General features: G+C 38.3%; 1 protein-coding gene across 1 annotated transcript in view; it reads left to right on the top strand.

The window, feature by feature from the left end:
* The window catches only part of EFNB2 (ephrin B2), a 23,170-nt gene extending 1,702 nt beyond the window's left edge, over positions 1-21,468 (top strand). Inside the window, exons 2-4 of the mRNA XM_008629321.2 lie at positions 15,036-15,128; positions 15,884-15,997; positions 17,594-21,468. Of these exons, the coding sequence (XP_008627543.2) occupies positions 15,036-15,128; positions 15,884-15,997; positions 17,594-17,976 (590 nt within the window). The 3' untranslated portion in view covers positions 17,977-21,468. The remainder of the gene's footprint in view (positions 1-15,035; positions 15,129-15,883; positions 15,998-17,593) is intronic.
* The last annotated feature ends 491 nt before the right edge of the window (positions 21,469-21,959 follow it).

Genomic DNA, 21,959 nt, shown 5'->3' with positions numbered 1-21,959 from the left:
TTCTTCCCCCTTCTTGAAAACTGGAGGATTGATAACTGTTTCATGTAATGTCTGCCAGTGTAATTATTTCTTAACTTCTGATTTTAAAATATTGGCAATTTAAAAAGTGCTCTTATTAAGTACTTTTAAAATGGAAATGAAAATTAATTCAATATAAATTAATGCTCTCTTCCCAGTTATATCCATAATGGTACGTGATAATGTATGAAACAGGTTGCATGTCACAGAAACTTAAGTTAGAATTCACTGCATCATTAATACTAATTACTAATTTTAGAAATTACTGAGTAAGAGTTACAGGAGATACAAACCACAATTTTTTGGTTTTAAAGATTGCTTAATATAGGCACTTTCTCTGTTTAGTGAGGGGGTGTGAAAAATGTGATCCCACTTAAACAATAAAAACTTTGACAAACTTCCCACTGAAATCTAGTGAGATATTTACGAGGGTGAAAACGACAAAACTACATGTTGAGAGATAGTTATCTGTAACTCCAGTGAAAAAGTGTAGCATAAAAATAACCATGCTCAAATATTTGGCTTAAATGAGGAAATATGCTCATTATTAAGTGCTGCTTTTAAAAACATCCACAGAAGACCAACTGTAGTGGAACAAATGGCACTGTTACAATTATTACCTGAAAATTATGGGCACAAATGGAGCTTTCTGATACACTGTCAGTTCTGTCATATCTATGTCATGGATTTACCCAGAGAATTATTAAGTACGTCTCATTTTCATTAGTTTTGTATAATTATTTCATTATAGCAATAAGACATAATAGACATTGCATTTCCTGGAAGCTTAACAGCATAACTTGGTTGAAAGAACTTACTTAGCCTTCAGTCTAATGCCTCAAAAATTACGCTGGCCTAGCAGTAATACTGGAGTGCCCTAGGGTATTACTTTTCCTACTCATTGTGGCATAAACAACTGGCTAACTTACCACTCCATTGCTAGCATACTGACTGAGCTTCAGCAAGGGTACCCATACATTTTAATAGGCTAGACAAAAAAGCACCCCACCCTTGAAAACCCAGCCATCCTGAAGCTAAAATCCTCACTTTCCTCTTATTCAAGGGGAAAACAATAAACTCAGTGATGCTGGTCTCAGAAGCAGAAAGAAGGGTAGAAAACTAGGCCAGTGCTCAGCTGGGACACCATTTTAGACAGTACTGGAGCTAGATAGGGTTTTAACAGTTTGTATTAAAAAGCTCATGACACAGCCTTGTCAATGCAAGTTCTGGTAGTCAGAACATGTGCTGTCATTTTTATAAGTAATAAAACGCATCTTAGTCATGTACACAAATCAGGCTTTAAATTGTTTGCATACATCCCTGTTCACAGACCTGTAATTCTTTCTTTTCCTTCCTTCCTTCCTTCCTTCCTTGAGTTTTGTTTTGCTTGTTTTGTTGGGTTTTTTGAGGGGGTGGAAAAGCTGTGAAATGAAGGCAATGATGCATTTTATGTGCCAGCTTTTGATTTTGAAGTATTTTAGGATCTTGCATTCCCTCAACTAAGTGGCATCAAACAAACCTAACACAAGAGCTGACTGAGCTCAGCATCTTTGCAGTGCTTGCTGTGGCTGCACCTACAGCCTAATCTCACGCTGTTTATGCTGGCAGGCTGTTGTCAGCCCTTTAAATGTTTTGTGCACCGTCATGTACCTTTATCATCTTGCCATTATTTGAAAACAGAGTTTGTTTTTCTCATGTAATAGTATGTGGTTTGTGGAGCTGTATTAAACAGTAAAATGTCTATTCGTATTAGGGGGTTAGTCATTTTGGGATGAGGAATTGCAACACAGGATGAAGCAGCTTCCTGAGCCCTTTAGAGACATGTGATTGCACAGGAATTTTTTAAACCATCATTTTTATATCATCCAGATGTATTCATGATAGGTATAGCAGAAGGACATCTTTTCTATTCAGTGCTTCCCTAATTCTAAGCACATAAAATCTTCTCATTCCACCATTCCCTATTTTTAAAAAGTAAAAGTGTGGGTAAGTTTCTCATATCTGTTTTCGCATTTAGTGGTACTTTAATAAATTAAAAAAAAAGGAACCCATTTCTTGGCAAGATATTCCTCAATATGAGTATCAGTATCCAAAGAGTTAATTCTGTGAACAGCAATAATTGGAAAGACGATACTAAATGGTATTGTGAAAGTGAATAAATGATGTAACAGAGTGTCCTTGCTTTTCTCTTCTTTGCTATCATCAATTTTTCGTTCCTCAGAAATGAATAGATTCATTTTCCTACAGTTACCTGATTTCTTTTCAGCAGAACTGGAGAAGGTCAAGTGTACTTGAGATCTCAGAAGTATTAATGTTTGATTATCCTAAAATATGCGACCATTTAGCTAACATATCATAAGTCTCTAAGGAAATCCTTAATCAGATGCATGAAGGAAGATACATCATGCCCAAAAACATAAATATCTATATGAAGGGCAAACTTGGGCAGAAGGATGTGAAGATTTGCAACTCAGATGTTTGCATTAAAAAGTCTTTTTATGTCTTTGTACGGTTAGAGAATAAAGTATAATTTTCTGCTGTTGTGAGTTGCTCAGAACAAGCAATGAGTATCTTCTCAATACTGAGGAGATACTCAGTACTTGATCTGCAAGTACTTGGGTCATGGTGTTGCTGCTTCAGTACCTCTCAGATGCAGATTCTTGTTTGTGAGAGAGACATGTTAGCATAGTTCAAGTGCATATAATATACCAAAGATGTTTACTTTTGGTGAACAGGAATCGTCCTGAACCCTTCCTCATGAAACTTGGCCTTTAGTCAGAGGGCACAGAGAGCCCGGTGATACACTGGGTTTGTGCTGAGGGAGCACCAGGGGAAGCCTGTGAGAAGCTATGCCAGAGGGAAGGGAGCAGTGCCAGAGGGAAGGGAGTAGTGCTGCCTGCCTCCAAGCCACCGTCAAGCTCCTTAGGTAGTTTGGCCAAGCAAGCACATATTTCACACCATCTCTTCTTTTGTGTAAGTAAAGTGAATTTTATGGGCTGACATCATCAACATTAAAAAATAAGTCACCTGCAATGAAATCTTCACCTGTTCCGAATTTGTAACAGAGTGACTTGAGACTTGGGAAGGGGCTACAGAACAGTTCTCTGAAAGATTCCTCTATAAGGCTTGCTCTGCCTGGACCTCATTAGCTGAGCTTGCTGAGCTAATGATGCTCATTGGCTTTGACGTTGGCAAAATTGAATATGCAGCTTTCCTTAAATGTTTTTTTGTCAACTTTTTTTCAAGCGATCCACTTACATAATTGGCTTCTGGCTTAAATTAAAAAACATATATGTATATATATTTGATCCCTGACTGATTTAAAGGTTTATACTGGCTAGTAGCACTATATTTTGGATAACTGCTTTAATAGTACTGTGGCTTTTAAAATCAAAACAGTCATTCTGAAACTTTAGCATTAGCTGTGTTTGAAAAAAATCACAAGGCTTTTTATGTTTTCACTTTGTCATTCTGTTACAATTAAAGGGCAATAACTGTCTGAGGAAGAACATATTAAAGGACAATATAGATTGTGCCCTGAAATATGGCCCAGCTGGGAAGAATAAATCTCTTTGCGTGGCCAAATAGATTTACATTAAAATGTTATTTTAGTATTCTGGCCAGTTTAAGTGCTGGCTAATCAGTCTGGCTGAGCATTCTGAAAACGTTCTGAGGCAGATTTCAGCCTGCAGCCCCCTGCAACCACCAAATCACCTAGTGAAAGCTGCCCAAAAGGAAACAGTAAACAGGTTTTTCTTTGTTAATGCCAAACTAGCCAAAATGGGAACAAATACTGTATCAGAAATTCAGTTCCTTTACCTTTGCAACAAAGATGTTTTTCCTGTTTTTTGTTAAAGGCTCTGTGATCCAGAAATCTACTGTTACTTTTTTTTTGTTGTTGGTTTTTTTTTTTGTTTTGTGGTGGTGGTGGTGATGGTGTTAATGAAAGCCAGTGCGATAATAGTCACTCTGATTCCATTTGTACAAAGATCAGGTTTTTTTCTTTCCTTTCTCTTCCTCCTTCCTAGAAAATGAGATAAATAATTTCTCCTCAGTGTAAAATGATATCCAGAGGTCAGTCTTTGACTTTGCTGAAGAGTCTTTTAAGGGATGTGTCAGCAATACCACTTAGCTCTTGTTGAATGAAATATAAATACAGCTTATACAAATAATATTATTAGAGGGAAAAATCACTGTCTGTGCAGCTTCAGATTTCTAACAGAGTCTAAGACCTGCAGGATTAATGGAGTCATGGTCCTTTGGGGTTTTGTCCCAGACCACACAGGTCTTGTAAGAGAATAAGGCTATTTTATATTGATGGACTGTGTTCATATTCGGTGCCATTACCTAGGCAATACCAATCGTTTATCTCCTTTAAAGTAGACAGAGATAGTTCCGCAGGAAATCTGTTATTATGTCGCTATTCCTAAGGGAGGGAAATGAAAGATAGGAATGCTCAGTTTGTTAATTGATGGCATGTTGTGAAAAAAATACAGTTATCTTCCCCCGCACCCCTGCAAGTATTCCAAATAGATATGGAATCAGATGAAAATGAAGAATAATTTTTCAGACAGGAAGAAAAAATTATTCAGGAAATACCCATGAATTGAATAGATTTTAAAATTTCACAGGAAGCTCTTTAATAGTTTTAGTCACTATTTTTATAACTCGCTTTTATAGTTCCTCAGAAACAGTTTATAAATACAGGAAATATAGTACATTCACAAAGAAAGATACAATATTCTCCTTTAGAAGTCTTTATATATGTAGTATTTGTAGTGCTTTGCAAAAAAAGCTTAAACCCTGATCTTCTCCAAAATGTGTATGTTCTTAGATTTGCATAAACATCCTTAACAGGACTAAATGCGGAAGAAGATTGTGTTGCGTATGTATTTTATCCTTTCTATTCGGGATATGAGTAACTGTTTAAATCGAGGGGGTGTGTATTGAAAAGACATGCCATGCTATGATGAAAGCATGAAGAAAGTATCTGTCTAAACTGAAGATTGAGAGTGCACTACCACACTGAAACACATTTAACTTTTATTTTGTACGTAGGTTCAGTGATGATCATTTAGCTCATCAAGTGGGATAATTAGTCTTTATAGAATTGCTTGTATCATATGTGTTACATATTGCAGTATTTTAAGTCCTAAAATAAAAGATGAGGAGCTACATAAGGATTTATGAGGGCTTTAATGAAACTCTTTTTAAAGACTTGAAATTGTTTGCCTCATTAAAGTCTTTACATAGCTGGGATGGGGGAAATGTACTTTTGTCTGAGAACTGCATTAGCTAAAACAAAAGGTTGGAATGGCTGAAAACCAGGGTTAAATGTCAGTTTGGATTTTCTTTCCTGACTTCAGTCAATCCTGGAAACCTTGGACGAAGAATATTTCAGGATTTATTTCTGATAAATCAGACTATAAAACTAAGCCCTAATGGGCAGTCTTCCAGTTTCTTTTTTTCGGTCCCAAGGAAATCATGCAAATATTTCTGGGAGTAGACGCAGGATTAGGCTTAAGGTAGTCTTAGCTGTTCTTGGAGAAGAGTCCGTATTAAGCTGATAATGTTGGTTTTTAAAAGCATGTTCAGATCTTTGTTAGCATGATTTATCTGTTTTGTGTTCAGTAAATGAAGACACCAAAAATCACTAAACCGCAGCAGCAGAGCAGTCCTTATGTGCTTACTGGGCTGCTGTGAGAGAAACAGAATTCTGAATCCAAATCCTGCCAGTAAAAGTTAAAATGATTTGTTTTTCAAGTATTTTATGTTAGCACATAAATGCGTCAGACCACAACAGCACAGCCAATTGCAGAATCCCAGAATGGTTTGGTTTGGATGGCAGCTCTGGAACTCATTGAGTCCCCTGCTCAGACCTTTGCTCAAGCAGGCCCACCTGCAGCCAGTTGCCCAGAATCGTGTCCAGCTGAGTTTTGAGTATCCCCAGGGGTAAAGCCCCTTCTTCTGTACAGCTGCTGCAGTTCCTTCATCATCTTCATGAGCATTTACTGGACTTGCTCCTGTAAGTCCATGTCTGTCTTGTACTGGGGAGCCTGTGACTGCACCCAGCACTGCAGGTGTGGCCTCACCAGTGAAGAGTGTGGTGTGGTAGTATCACCTCCCCAAACCAGCTGCCGCTGCTCTGACAGATTGAGCCCAAGAGCTGGTTGCCCCCTTTGCCATGAGGGCATGTTGCTGCCTCATGGTCAACTTGGTGTCCACCAGGACCCTTAGAGCCTTTTTGCAAAGCTGCTTTCCATGTGTTTGGCCCCAGCCTGTGCTGAAGCTTGATTCCACATGCCGTCCAGAGCCTGCCACAGCAGATTTGGTAGCACAGTCAAGACATTAGCAAAATAATTCACATTGCAAAAGGGAAAAAAACCCAACTAAATAATGTTACACTGTTAAAACACCAGTGAACTTTTAAAATCTCTATGAATATAAGTATTAAAAGTATCAGTTCACTTGTCTAGTTGTGACTTTTGAAAATTCTAAACATTGGCAGATTAACATATCCCACTGGAGTTTCATAAAATGAACCAAGATGTGCCTACGTGATAATTTCTAAAGCAGCTAAACCTCTTAATTTCTTAATGGAAAGTATTTGAACAGGAGGTCCTGTAGAACCATGGAAATTCAGATTGCTTCATTTCTGCAATGTTTCCTCATTAAGCTTTACTTTGTGGGTATTTTACAGCTCTAAACACAAACATAAGCATACTGCAGTCAAAACAGTGCTTAACTTCTGATCATCTTTGCCAAGTGTACAGTCATCCAATAGTATCATAATTGATCTCAGTACTAAGGTGCCAAACTCTGTGTTGCTGAAGGATAGTTAGATGATGTAAATAGCTTTTTGTGTTTTGCAATAAAGCACACTTTTGTTGTGCTACATGTAAAAGCAGGAGATGAAGGTATTCTTTTATTGAAGCAAACATGTGGAAAATTGCTCTAGATTGTTATAGTACAGAGCATCTCCCCTGAAAGGAATGAGGTTCATCCACAGGGCAAAGTCTGACTGTGGCACTTTATTGGGGTTACTCCTAGACTCTGTGTGGTCAAAGCAAATAACATCATGTCCATCTAAACTGTTATAACCATGAGACTGGCACATTTTCTCCTCTATAGTGTTATATTCTAAACTGTCACTAGGCATTAACTCAGTCACTGGTGAAGTCCTACCACCTAGAGATGAACTCTGCCTCAGAATGATGTTTTCCACTTCAGTGCTAGTCGTATAGCAATTACTGGGTCATTAATATCATTGCATGCAATTAGTGACAGTGGAATGAGCAAGAGGTTTGTTATTTATTTAATATGAACTTTCACTATAACCCTTTCTTATCCAAGTGTCCACAGATAAAAAAACAGAGAGATTTTTAAGGCAGGTGAACATCCTTGTAAAGTTGAATTTGTATGATACAGAAAGTGGGTCCTTATTTAATGTTAAAGCTTCTGTTTTTGTTTCCAGCAAGCCCTCTTGTCATTAGCAACAATCAGTGTAACTTGAATGCTAACTAATTTTATTAGTTCTGTTCAGCTGAACTGTTAAGCAAAGCTTGCTGTGGTAGTGGGAGACGCTTCTCCGCATCCATGAGACGCTTTTGTGAGTAGCATGCTGGGAGAAAGGATAAACTTGCATAAAATACCTGTTGTGAATGGTGAAGCCAACTAACTAGTAATCTGTTTTAGATGCATACTTTCAGATATACACTAAGTACATCATAATTAGTGGGCCTACATCTGCCACAGTTACTTCAGCACTCACAAATATATAATTTGTTTATGTAAACTAGAAGCAACCATGTGTGCAGTGGATCATTATCTGACAACATTTCTCAGAGTATGTGAAATATAGAACTGAAATTCTTTTAGAAATGCTTAACTGTAATGAAAGACTCAAATTGTCGCTCACAGTGGTACAGTATTGAGATGCTTCTCTGGTTTGTTTTTATATAATCTCTAAATCATTCCAAGGGAATTTTGTAAAGGGGCACTTGACAGCAGTGAAGCAAGTAGGATTTTGTTATGGGTGGGTGGAACCTGTGACCTTCAGTAATGGATAATAATTCAGCAAATAGTTTACTGTTCATTACACTTCAGCTGTGGTGTTCCTTAACCCAGAGAGAAAGTGGTGGTGTTTTTAAAATGATAGGCAGAAGTAAACAGTCAGAATTCACAGCTTTTTTGATGTTTTCCAGCTCTCTCACTGTCTCATTTTCCCTTTATGGAAAGACTTTGTTGACATAAATGGCTTTTTTTTTTTTTTTTTTTACCACGTATATTTTTCTTATATGGTGCCTTGCCTCCCTGGAATTAATAAAATCATTCTGAATGTAGGAAACTTTACAACTCTCTTCCTATTTTGTGCTGTTGGATGACATGAGATGTGGGATGGAGAGTCTGTGGATTTCCAGAGATGTCCCTGGAATCGTACAGCTGGTATATACCAAAGTATATTGCAGTACAGAATTGATTGGCTCTGTCTTGATTGCGTCCTCCACGTTGCACCCTCAAAAAACCATTGAAACAGTAATAGAATCTGTCCCTCTCTTAACATACGAATACAAGTGGAGACTTTTATGGGGAATTATATAAATACCCTTGTATCATGAATCCCATCTAAGTACCACAAGTCACGCTATTCACAGCTGGACAAGATACATTTTAGAGCAGTGGTTAGAAAAGTGAATCATGAAGTTTCACTGCAGAGCCTTTGCTTCTTCCTGGCAAGAAGAGGCCTGTTCTTTATTTCACTTCATTTTGTTCGGGTTTTAGCTTGACTGGAGGGGGCATTGCTGCTTACTTGCTGCTTACTTGCTGTGCAGAATATAATTTGTGGATCCTGTTTAGATATAAATCCTGAGACATGCAGTATAGGACTTAATTTATGAAACAGGAATGCAAAGTGAAAAAGAAGAATAGAGAATTCTTGTCCTTTTCTGCGCATTGAAGTTCTGCCTCATGTGTGGATACAGGGGAAAAAGGCTGGCATCAGGAGTATTTATAAACACTCCCTAAGCCTTAGTTTAAGTAAAAAAAATCTATCTTAATTTGAAACAATATGTGGAATAAGATAGAGAGAATGAGAGTTTCTGAATGGTTTTTAGGTTGAGAAGCTCCTCAAAATTCTGCTGCCACCTTGACTTTGCAAGTAGGGCAAATAAAAAACCAGACATGTTAGAAAAAAGCAAAATCATTGGTAAGCTGTTTTTATACATTTTTCTTTATAGACTTGGTGTCCTAAATTGTATTAGTTGAGCAAATTCAGCAGGTTTTGAGGGTTTTTTGGGTTTTTTTTAGGATCATTTCTTTGTCTCTACAAGATCAGTAGAAAGTTGTGATTTTATTGTCTGTTATAAAAACACAGTCAACACATAACAGCACTCCATTCAACTATTTGTAATGCATTTAAGTTTTAGCACTTGTGGTCCAGGTTTTGGACTGCTGATGGTTACGTTTCAGAAGACAATTTAATTTTTTTTAAAAGCGAAGGTTTCAGAGTCAATCTTATTTTTGTCACTACAAGAAAAGGTAAACCATTAGTTGCTAGTATTTGAAATTAGCGTACTTCTCTTCCCTCTAAACATTCTTCAGCTCACTCAGCGTAATGTGTGCCAAACTACCTGTTCTTTGGTGAGTGGCCTGAACAACTTTTTTTGATTGTTTCAGATCTCCATGCAGATCTGGCATTGTTACCAGGGTGCTGAATTTAATTTCATTTAATTAAAACACTCCTTCTATTACCTCAGCTACCTTGTTCTTTTGTCCATGGCTATTCTAGAAACAACCTCCCTGTTGTGATCAGTGATTTATGGTTTTGCAGTGTGTGATTTCTGGTGTTCTTAAACCTCTCCCGTAAATTATCTAAATTTTTAGAAAAGAAGAATTATTTATTCAGTGCTTTACTAAGATTATCATTAAAAGGACCAAAAGCAGATGAAAGCAGTCAGAGCACAATGATGCCTGTCCAAAATAGTGTTCTATTACTTGATAAAATAAAAAACCCTCAAAAACTTTACATGCACTTAGTAATCCTGAGAGTGCTTGTGAGATCAAGCGCAGCTTTGCTTTAAGAATAACTTCTTACTGTTGGATCTAAAGCTTGTGTGGATTTTTGCTGCTGTTTTTTCTCTCTGTTTCTAGGCACAGCAGGGGAAAAGTGGAAATAGGTAGTGTTATTTGATTTTATTTTATTCTGATTTTGAGAAATTTATTTTCTGATGCGGTATTCAAGCAGTACGTAATGAATAAAATCTGTGAAAATCACTACTATTGGATAGTACTGATCTGCCCCTCGAAAACCTGTAATTCTCAATTTGCTGTTAACAGATCCACATCAGCAGCAATTAATTCTTCATGACCTCATCAATGATGTGTCTTTAATATATTGCCAAATGACTTTTATTGTCCAGCACACTAAGGAGGGACAAAATCAATTTTGCCCTTGCCCATCAGTTGACATCATTCATTCATTCCTATAGTCTGTGTTTTAAAGTCCATTTAGTTTTCACAGGAAAATTAAATAAGATGATCATCCTTTCTCTCGTCAGCTATGTAGTCCATTTCATATTCAAGCACTAGAAATAGATGTGTTTTAAAGTTGTGTTGGTTCAAAGCATATGGCATTTAATTTGCAAATAGGTAATGTTTTTCATAATCCTAAAACATGAAACTGTGGGTAATAATAGCAGAATTAAGAGGCTGAGATTTTTGTCTGCGGGTGTTTTAAGTAATTGTGGTGGCATTTTTTCATTTTGTAATGTGTGTTTTTAGGAGTGAAGGAAGTTGAATTTTTGTGACTGTGCCTTCATTTCTAATCTCTTTGTGAATGAAAAGCTATATACAGGCACAAATCCAGCAGCTTAATTCTCCGTCTGATTAGAGCAATGTTACCAACCTGATAGGTTGAAAACAGCCATGATCCATGCAGTGGCGTAGCCTCCTGGGAGGCAGAGTAATAACAATCAAATGAAGACATATTAAAATGTAATATTACTTCCTCTCCATGGGGACTGTATAAGAATCATAGCCAGGAACTATTCTTGTCAGCTGACTCTGCTATGCTCACTGAATCCCTGCCTCTGCATTTATGACTAATGCACTTTGTACAATAAACAGCACTTGTGGAGTTTTAAAAGCAAATAAATGTAAAACATTATACATTGATTTACATGAGTTCCAGGCTTTTTTGTTTGTTTGTTTCTTTGTTTGTTTCATTGGGGGTTTTGTTTGTTTTTATACAATTCATGTATTTCAAAGAAGGGGAGGCAGATCTGAATGAGGTTCTTTGGTCTGAATAATTTAATTTCTCCCTTGTGTACGGAGGAGGATATGTTAAAGCAGTATGTTACCAACCTGAAAATGTATACTAGCTTCTCTAAAGTAAGTATGTATTAGCAAGACTCTTAACCATAATTTCATAACAGTAAGTGTTTTCTGAATGTTGAAAAGCTAAACTTGCATTCCTTGTAAAATGGCAGCTGCTGTTGTATTCAAGGAATGCAGACAGTGTCTGATAAACTACTGTAAAATGGCCCAGAAGTGTGCAATTTTGTTAGAAAGTCTTAAAATTAGTAGAGATTTTAGCACAATTATGTGTTTATTTTTAGGTGTGGACAAACTGTTGAATAATTTCATGTGGTTTTGACTGTAGTTATTAGTTTTGCAGTTGACACCAGTGGGGCAGGACAGGTCTCAGAAAATCAGACATATTTAACCACCAAAAGATTTAAAAATATTTTGCTACCTGTTTAGCAACATTTTACTTACTTCTAGATTACTATGTGTTGCTGTATTAATACAAAGTGAAGTGTGGGATCCTGAGAACATACTAATACTAATGAGAAACTTAATATTAATAATTATATTTATTAATGTTAATATTTAAGTATTTAGTCTTCTTAGCAGAGGGCTTTGTATGGTAGCTCGTGTCAGTAATTGACTTTAAAATATATCCGTATTTAGACCTTTATGTAAAAAAACTTGTTCTTTTTTATATATATGTATATAAGAATAAATTGGATGGAAGGTTTAAAATCTGATTATATAAACACACTGGAAAGTAACATTTCCATTTTGGACACCAGAAACTTGTGTTATGTTTTTGTTTAAATCCAAAACTCCTATCAGGGGCACTTTTTTTTTTTTTTTTCTTTCTTTTTTTAATATCCTCTCAGTGTGAGCAGAGCTGCAGGTGCTGGGTCACTTTCCCGCAGAGGTGTGAGTGCAGTGGAGGAGCTAACATGACAGTCAGTGGGTGTAATTTTCATTTGAAGATCAATATAGAAAGGCCGCAGCAAGTGTTTGAGGAATAGGTTGTACTCACTCCCTTGTTTGACTTCTGCACACTGCACTGTCAAGGGGCATTAGCAGTATGAAACTGTGTTTTCTCTGCTGTCCCAGGTTACTTCTTTTTCTCCATGCAGCCTTTCAAAGCTTAAAACGATGTGTTTAAAGCTATCCACTTTCTTCCTGGTACACTAGGGATACGCAAGGTTGCATTTTGAAAGTCTTAATGAATTTTGAAAAATAATTTCCTCTGGTGGCCTTGGGTAATTGTCAGTTTAATTACAGGAGAAGCTGAGAAGGAAACTTTGCTTTGTCACTGAAATGCTCCTCTTTGAAAATTCCCTATTCCTCAGGACGTAGCAGTCTGTACTCTGAGCCACTACGTAGGCTTTCCTAAAATCCCTTGAAGAACTGTGGAAAAAGTGAATACTTCTGCAAATTCATTCATCTGACATCAAAGCTATGAAAGCATTCTTTTAGCAAGCAAGTGAGGCAGATTGCGCTGGCGTAGGCACACAACCAGACTCATTGTACGTCTGGGTCTTCTCATTTGGAGACTGTATTTGAAGTAATTTTGCATTCTTTTTTGCCATCTTACTTTCTGAGGTCAGACTGCATCCTCTGCATCCTATTGAGGTCTCCTACTCTGTGGGTTAAGTGGATAGGCCTTTAAAGAATAAAAAGGCATTGATGTTCAGAAGAAGCTGCTTTCTATTCAATTAAAATCAAGTAGAAGGTGTTTAAGGAGATGTGATTCCCTTCAGCTCGATTTAAAAAAGAATCAAATAACAAAAAACCACAAGAGAAAGTCAGTGTTTTTTATTTGTACATTCAGTTGGTGCTCAGCTTTGGTATTTCTATTTACTGCTTTTTTTCTCTGTGTCCTTGTGCTGGTACATTGGCAAATAGATCATAAAAAACACTTTCAGCAAAGACACATTTGATTTATGTCCAGGATGGGTTCTTGGTATTGATTTTTTTTTCCCCTCTGGAAAAAAAACAAAAGAAAACAAAAGCTATATGTCTCCATTATTTTCCGAGCCTGGCAATGCAGTGGCACATTTCAGATCAGCTTTTATCTCAAATTACTCAACGTGCTCTTTGTATTTTGAAAGGTCTTTTTGCCATACAGCTATTGTCATGTTTTTACAGGGGGGAGGGAACAAGAGGAGGAACTGGGAGTGACAACGTATGAGGAGAAGGGAATTTTAGGAAAAGAAAGCACAGTTTGGGAAGTTTGTATGGTGGCTGTAATTCGAGTTGGTCACAAAAGAGTCAGAAGTGGAACAAAAACAAGAAGCAGATCAAAGGCTAGGAAGCAGGGTTCAGCGGTATGGGGTTTATATCTTTACAGCTAGAGAGAAGATTAGAGCAAGAAAAATACTGCCATGGGGGTAGGAAGACATTGTGAAGGAAAAAGGAAATACACATAGACTGCATTTGAAAGAAAATCCCCAAGGAAGGTGAAAGAGAAGGAGCAAGAATTAAAAACAAAGACCTGAAGAGCGTAAAGCCTACAAACTGAAAGGAGAGGGGCAGAGGGAGGCATGTGCTGCTTAAGCAGCTCACCGCTGCCGCGGCAAGCAGTGAGCTCCCTTACATCCCATTTTCCATTTGTTTTCTCCAGTTGGTGGCCCAGTGCTGGTGCCTGTGCATGCACCCGCTCATAAGTCTGTTTTGGTCCTTGGATAAACGGCTCCAAGAAATGACAGTGAAGTTTCCATCCCCAGGACAGCCAGGGTAGGAAAACCCCCAGTGCATGCCTTGCACAGTGAATCCGGAGCCTGCCACTGGCAGTTGTGCCCTGCTCGCGGTGGCCAGTAGCCAGTGCAGTGCAGTGGCCGCAATGCCTGCTGCCAAGGAGCTGCCAAATAATTTTCCAGCAGCTGTTTTGCAACCAACAGCTGGCTGTGGCAGCAGCGGCGCACCCATACACCGTGATTCAGTGTTGTGGATTCTCCCAGGGAGTGGTGCTTTGCACTCACATCGCATGGCAGTGTCAGCCGGCGCCTGGATCGCGTGGCTCCAGCTGGCACCTAGATAAGCAAGAACAATATCAGCACAGGGGAAAGCACCCTGTTGTTTGTATGAGCTAAAAGGCTTCCGTGAGAATAGAGCGTATTCCCCTTTGCCACCCACCCCTGCAGAGGCTCCTCAATGCTGAGAAAAGTGAGATTGTACTTTAAAATATTAAATGGTTTTCCAATCAGTTCAGAATCTTAGCTTTCACCTGGGTCTTTTGTATGCGTTCACTTCTTCCAGCAGGAGATTTGTAATAGAGGAAGCAGGTGTAACATGGTGATTATAAAGATATTGTTGGGAGGGGAAAAAAAAAGGGTGATTTTTCAGTGCTTTTCTCCTCTGAGCCTGCCAGAGCTTCCTTTTCAGCTAACTCCATCACCTTTTTAGCAAGATGGTGTGTTTTTGTCCAAGTAAGTCAGTCAGTCAATTGTGCATAGGAAAATAAAAGGTTGCTGGGTAAATTTGAAACCTTGATAACACATTCCTCCATTTGTATATATTGTACAGTTTACCAGTGTATTCATTCCTTTGGCTTTCAACATTTCACAACTTTCCATAGGTCAGCCTGAGCAACAAGAACAGGTTCTGGTAGATTGAAAGATCCCTGCTTTCAGACACTCATGTTCACATCACTTTGCCTGTTGATTTCCTGATTTTTATTTATTTTTATTTTTATTTATTTTTCTTTTATTTTTAATCAGCAACATCAAATGGGTCTTTGGAGGGCCTGGATAACCAGGAGGGAGGGGTGTGCCAGACAAAAACCATGAAGATCCTCATGAAAGTTGGACAAGGTAAAGACCATCTGCTGTTTCATGAAATCACTTTGATCGGTCTCAATGTCTTTTTTAGTTTTCAGGCTTCTTTTAGCAGTGTAGAGCAGAGAGCCAGTCGAGTCTAGTGTGGTCATTCCTCCCTTACAGTCTGAAAGCAAAGCCTATTTTCTCTTCCTCAGCTACTGACAGATTTCTACAGAAGGAGGGTTAACATAATAAGATCTCTTCATTGGAGAGATCCCTAGAAGGAAAGGTCACCTGGGAGTAGTGTGTTTCAGTCATTTTTATTTTTATTTTAAAAACAAAAGCCACAACTCTGCTGCTCAAAATTATTTAAAATACATGAAAAGAGGGAAGCTAATATTTCTATAGTTTGCTTGTTATGAATTCTGATTACAGAGAGGTTTTTGTTCATTGTCTCTTTTCACATATAGATAACCTATTGTGCAGGAAGAAAGAATTATTCTTCTAAGTAGAAGTTGGTTTAGTAGTCAATCAACTTCCTCAGTTAAACTGAAATGTCATCTGCAAAGCTTTTCTTGCCAGTTACAGGAGACCCTATAGTTTCTGCAGATGGCCTCACAATTTAAACCTGAAATAACTAATATAACCATTTTGCTTTAAAAGGAAAATTACGTTCTTGTATCTCCCAGTCCTTTGCATAAAGGTTCTTCTGTTAAACCATTTGTTTCTCACGAGGTGCCTAGAGCCAGCTTGTAAGGCTCTGTACCGTCAAGTGCCAAAGCTGCATGAGTCGTCTTTCTCTCCCCCAGATCCCAACTCGGCAGGGCAGCCCCGGCACACGGATCCCACCAAGCGCCCCGAGCAGGAAGCTGGCACCAATGGGAAGAGTTCCACCACCAGCCCCTTTGTGAAGGACCACTCAGGTAGGTGTGGTGGGACTTTGCCCTGGAACGTCTTCTCCTCCTTTGTCCCCAAATGTGTTTTATTTTACCATTTAAGCGCCAGAAAAGCAAATGTTTTCATGGTGAGATGAAGCGAAAGCTTGTTCTGTTTGCTCCGGTGGGTAGTGTCTGGGAGCTGCACGTTTTGGCAACAGCTGCTCTCTCTCCCCTCTTCTACTCTGCTGTAGAAGTTAATTACGTCTTGTGATAATGTCACTCATTTACAGGAAAAATTTTGGATAGGACATTTGCTAAGCAGCTTAACAGTGGTCTGTGCTGCCTTACATTTAGTACTCTGGCAGATGAACAAGTCTTTGTCTTTCTCTTCCCGCATAAGACATTGTCAAGTGGTTCTCAACAGCCATTTATGAAGTTTATTTCAAGGCATCTATAATTAATGTCCTGATCTTTTAGCTGACCATATAAAGTCTAGACATGGATGTCTGGTCTTTTACCAAATGTAAAGATTTTTTTTTTTTAATAATTATCTTAGCAAAATAAATAGATGATTCCAAACACATATCTTCAGGATGCATTTCACTCATAGGGTGAACAAGAAAAAACCTAACTCTTAAGACTCAAGCTGTCCAGAAGAAAATTCAGTAATTAGTAATGCTACAAAGTAAAACTTCTCTGACAGGTGATTCTGGGTTTCCCAAAAAAGGCCACAAGTTTTCCTTGCCAGCTCTGTCATTAGTTACTGGGCTAATGAATCTTTGATACAGTAAGTGGCTTCAGCTGATCCCTGCAGAGGCTTTGGAAGGAAGAGTTAACAATTATGTGAATGTAGCATCTATATCATTTTTTCATTGTGAGTGAGCATCAAGAGAGGAAAATAGGTCCAAACTTGAAATGAAAACGTGCCAAGTGAGCATTCACGTAATTTTTGTGACAAGTATCATATGATGGTGTGATGGGCAGCAAATACTCAATAGGCTGTTCAGCACATGAGCTTTTCCTGACTACCAAATTCATGATGTTGTTTTCTTTTAAGTAACTGTAAGTTAATACGAACAGGCATGCTGTAGACATTTTGCCTGTCTCCCACGCTGCCTCAAGCTCCTTAGTTTCATTTCCAAGCAAGAGGAGTCCATGTAAAGAGGCACTAAGGATGGTTTAACTTAAATCAGTGTGCAAAAGATAAAAGAGCAGAGGGAACAGTGTGGCACTGAACAGTACCAGTTGTTCTGAGAATTGTCATTTCCCTGTGTTATTTTCCCTTCCAGTTCTATCCCACCCCTCCCTTGTGCCCGGGGCTGGCCGGCATCTGTTAAAAGATGCCGTGTGCATCAAAGGCTGCCTTGTCAGTGACAGTTCTCACCACTGATGGATGATGATGTATGAAACAGAGTGGTTTGGGAGCGACACAAAAGTGAGACCAACAGACACAAAGTCTTGTTCTATATTGATTGCTGACTTCGGCTGTTTGCATTTAGCTATCTAACAGGGTAATTGGTTTGTCAAAGTTTAGCTGTCAGTTAATTCTTCTGGTCTTGCTTACTCTACACATTTTTAAGCAACATAAATGGGTCACAGGATGGCAATAACTTTTGTCTATTGTATTTCCGTTCTTTCCAGGATCTAGCACAGATGGCAGTAAGGCTGGGCATTCCAGTATACTGGGTTCAGAGGTGGCCTTATTTGCAGGGATTGCATCAGGGTGCATCATTTTCATCGTCATCATCATCACTTTGGTGGTTCTTTTGTTGAAGTACCGGAGAAGACACAGGAAGCATTCCCCGCAACACACGACAACTCTATCACTTAGTACATTAGCCACCCCAAAGCGCAGTGGCAACAACAATGGTTCTGAGCCCAGTGACATTATCATTCCTCTAAGGACTGCAGACAGTGTCTTTTGCCCCCACTATGAAAAGGTCAGCGGCGACTATGGACATCCGGTGTACATAGTTCAAGAGATGCCTCCTCAGAGTCCAGCAAACATTTATTACAAGGTCTGAGAAACACACAACCAGCTCTGTGGTACAGTTGAGTCATAGAGGAAACTCACTGGTCAAATGCTTTCTGTTGGGGTTTGTGATGACGCCTTGTGCACTAGCATTGACTTAAGCACAGGGGGGAGAAGGCACAGCTCTTTCTCCAGGAACCGACGCGAGCTGGACAGCTTACCTAGTCTGTAGAATTCCTATCTCGGTGAATAAGTATTCACTAAAAGCTGGAAGACTTTTATGTAGAAGATGCCCATTCTGATTGCTGTACTCTTGTTACATTCATCATCCTCAAAGCCATGTGCTGTGGGCGTTCAGGCATGTACAAAAGCCAAGGGAAGATGGAGCAATCCGTGGATGTTAATAGCTCTAGGCATCCTGGGAAGGTGCTCTAGGATATATCAAGCTTGAAATGCAATCTTCTGACTTTTGTGTGTCTCTCTCAGTGCGTACTGGATTTGTCACACAGACCTTGGTGTCTAAGTAAGACTCGTTAAAGTTCTCTTGCTTTTAGTCCGTCACTGTTCCATTTGTTTCTGTTATCCGGGGCTCTGCCATCCTTCACATAAGATTTCCTTTCACTCCACCTCCTGAATCACTAATGGAACATTAATGTTTGGAGATCCGCACTCCATCCATCTGCTACAGCAGCCTCACTCGAATGGGTAATGCATTTATAAAAATTGTGTTTGATAGTAAGGAGCCTTCCAGCCAAAAAGTTAGGCTGTCAACAAAGTCAAGAGCAGGACTGGGTGGTGGAGGGAAGGGCTGATTGAAGTTTGCAATTGAATATTGCTGCCTCAAAAGTAGAAACTGGGAAGAAAAACAAATACATTTAGGTAGCACAGCACTTTGGTATGCTAAGTTTTAAGAGGCAAGTAGGAAACACAATAACATGCGCAGTGGTTTATGGCTGCATTTGAAGGAATTCATGGTTATCAAATACCAGTGTGCAGAAAAAAATAGTACCTTCAATACAGTAGAACAAAGGGGTATTGTTAGTAAGTGAACAAGCCTGGAGAAGACAAGACAATAGCAGGCCGCTGAGGATATATTAGGGAAGGGCTGTTGTGGTACTGGTAATAAAATACACAGCTTTGAAGCTGTAGCAAAAATGTAGTCTGCTTTGGGTGACTTTTAAGCAGACTCAGCTGCTATACTATCACATTATAATAAACACAGGGAAAGCATTTAAGAAAACAACAGAGAGCCAAGTGACCAAGATGATTATAAGCCAGTGGGTCAAATGAGCTATAATTCTATCACTGGTAAAGTTGTGGAAAAAAGCCCAAAAAACAACAAACCACAAAACCTTGCTTTAAAAGTAAGGCAGAATCTCTTTGTGACTGACCCTTTTGGCACTTTGGCTTATTGTAGTGCTGTCCCTGCACAGTGAGTGTAGGTACTGACTGACACAGCCGTTCATTGGTGCTCTGTTGCAAAGTTAAAGCACATATGGCAAACCTCTGGCAGTCCGTAAGAGTAAAATAAATTATGACACTGAGATGGAGAAGCAAAATATGTCTTATTTATAATAGGTGTATAGAACACAAGGGATATAAAGTGAGAGTTTTTCTTTTGTTCATTCTTTCTTACTTTTGATTTGGTTTTTTTTTTTACTAATATATATTTTGAGATTGCACAGAATCTACACCAGAAGATGTGAAATTCATTTGCGGCAATTACATAGTCTTAACTTGTCATCATTTTACATATATATATATGTGTGTGTGTGTGTCTATGTATATACACACATACATAAGTCTATATATGCATACCTATGCATATATATGTATGCATATGTGCACATTTTTTTTTTAAATAAACTACTTCTGGAAAAAAAAAAATCAGCCATCCAAAACCACCAGTGGGAGCATAGTTTAAAAAAAGAAAAATTCCAAAGCATCTTGTAAGAGAAAAGTAGAAAATACAAGGTCCAAAAAATCAGGAATTCAGTGTTACTGCATCACATATTTAACAGCAACAAGATGTGCCGGCATTTATTTTCTGTGTTGTGTTTTCCCTTGCCTTACAGGCTGATGTGTTCTGTAGATTTTGTTGAGATTTGTAGAGGGGGGTTTCAGGTTAAAGTTTTCTCTCTAGCGTGGCTATTCCCCTAAAGCTCCCACCCTGGGGAGGAAATAAAAAAACTCTACTTTTATATGTGCTATGCAAATAGACATTTCTAACATAGTCATGTTACTATGGTAACACTTTGCTTTCTGATTTGGAAAGAAAATGTAGCAACAGCATTTTAGGGTTCTCAGACCTCCGGTGAGCACCTGCAAAAAAAAAAAAAAAAAAAAAAGAAAAAAAAAAGAAAAGAAAAAAAAAGAAAGAAAAGAAAAAAATCAGTCATAGAAATGATCACTCTCTTTGTTTTCTGAACCTGAAGATAACGTTGGGATGTTGGCCCAAAAGAGAGAAACGAAAAACAAAAAAATTCCAACCCATGGTTCTGTGGAAGGTTACCATGGTGACTAACTACAGTACATATGTAATTCTTTTCAACAACCCTTCTTTTATATGAATCCATCCATACAAGGTTCTCTTGTAAGTCATTAAGATTTTATTTTGGGGGAGGGGGAGAAAGGGAAGGGATGGGCTTACTGAGCCTTATTTTTATTAAATCATATCTACGCTTCATCAGTTGGCTACATTCTAGTTACATACTAAACTGTGAAAAAAAAAATCAGACTAATTGCTCAAGAGCAACCTGCAACCAATTGAAAAAAAGAAAATGTACTGTGCGTCTGTTTTGTGTCTGGTGCAGAATTATGACAATCTACCAACTGTTCCTTTCTTTGACGTTGGTCCAGCTTTGAAAAGTTACTGTAAATGCCTTGCTTGTATGATCATCCCTAGTCACCCGAATTGGAATTTGCACCATCATGTCTAAGTGAAGATGCTGTAAATAGGTTCAGATTTACTGTATATGGATTTGGGGTGTTACAGTAGCCTTATTCACATTTTTAAATAATAAAAATACCCACATGAAAATAAGACAAAAAAGGCTTTTCTTAACCAGATTGTGTATATAGAGCAATGTTGGTTTTTTATAAAGTCTGAGCAAGATGTTTTGTATAAAATTTGAATTTTGCAATGTATTTAGCTACAGCTTGTTTAAAGGCAGTGTCATTCCCCTTTGCACTGTATTGAGGAAAAAATTATATAAAAGGTTGCCAAATTGCCGCATATTTGTGCTGAAATTGTGTACCATGAATATTTATTTAAGAATTTCTTTGCCCAGTTTGTAAGTAACACAGTATTATGCTTGAGTTATAAATAATTTCTTCTTTCTTTTTCTTTTTTTTTAATTTTATTTTTTGTTTTTGTTTGTTTGTTTCATTCTGTATTAAGACTAGCCGGTAATAAGTTTGAAATCTGCTTTAGTTCCACATTGCAATTAGTTCCCAGAAAATGAAAATTATGAAAATCACATTCCACGTCTGTTTCAAACTGAATTTGTTCTTAAAAAAATAAAATATTTTTTTCCTATGGAAACCTTGCCTTCTAAGTATTTTCTTCTTTAGTTTTGCAATTTTTTTCTTTATTAAAATATGAAAATAAATAAGGAAGTCACCAAACTGGTCTGCCTGCCTGCCTCCCTCCCTCCGATCTCTCCCTTCCTCCTCTCCCCCCTCTCTCCAACCTGACTGCTAGCGTTTTATAGGAAATCTCCTTAGAGTACACTGACTTCTGTTAACCTACTTCTTTCAGATTCTCTCTTCCATATATCAGCAGATTTTAGAAAACACCTGGGCATCTTACGTCCTTGGAAGTCAGTGAACTGCAGTCAGATGCAGTAGCCAGGTTTCTTGGATTATCTTGGAGTTGAGAGTATAACCACAAAAATAATTCCCAGACATTATGGGGTGGACTTACTCTGTGAGCAGAATCAGAGAAAAAAATTATCTGAAGTCTTCTGGGCACTGTTGTTGTCACTGCTTCTTCTGAGGAGGGGAAGTGGTGAGCCTGGGATGACAGGGTTGAGC

The sequence above is a fragment of the Corvus brachyrhynchos genome, unplaced genomic scaffold (assembly GCF_000691975.1).
Source record: "Corvus brachyrhynchos isolate BGI_N302 unplaced genomic scaffold, ASM69197v1 scaffold92, whole genome shotgun sequence".
NCBI lineage: Eukaryota > Metazoa > Chordata > Aves > Passeriformes > Corvidae > Corvus > Corvus brachyrhynchos.
Note: the sequence above shows the minus strand (reverse complement) of the source record. Positions and strands in the feature narration are given on the sequence as shown.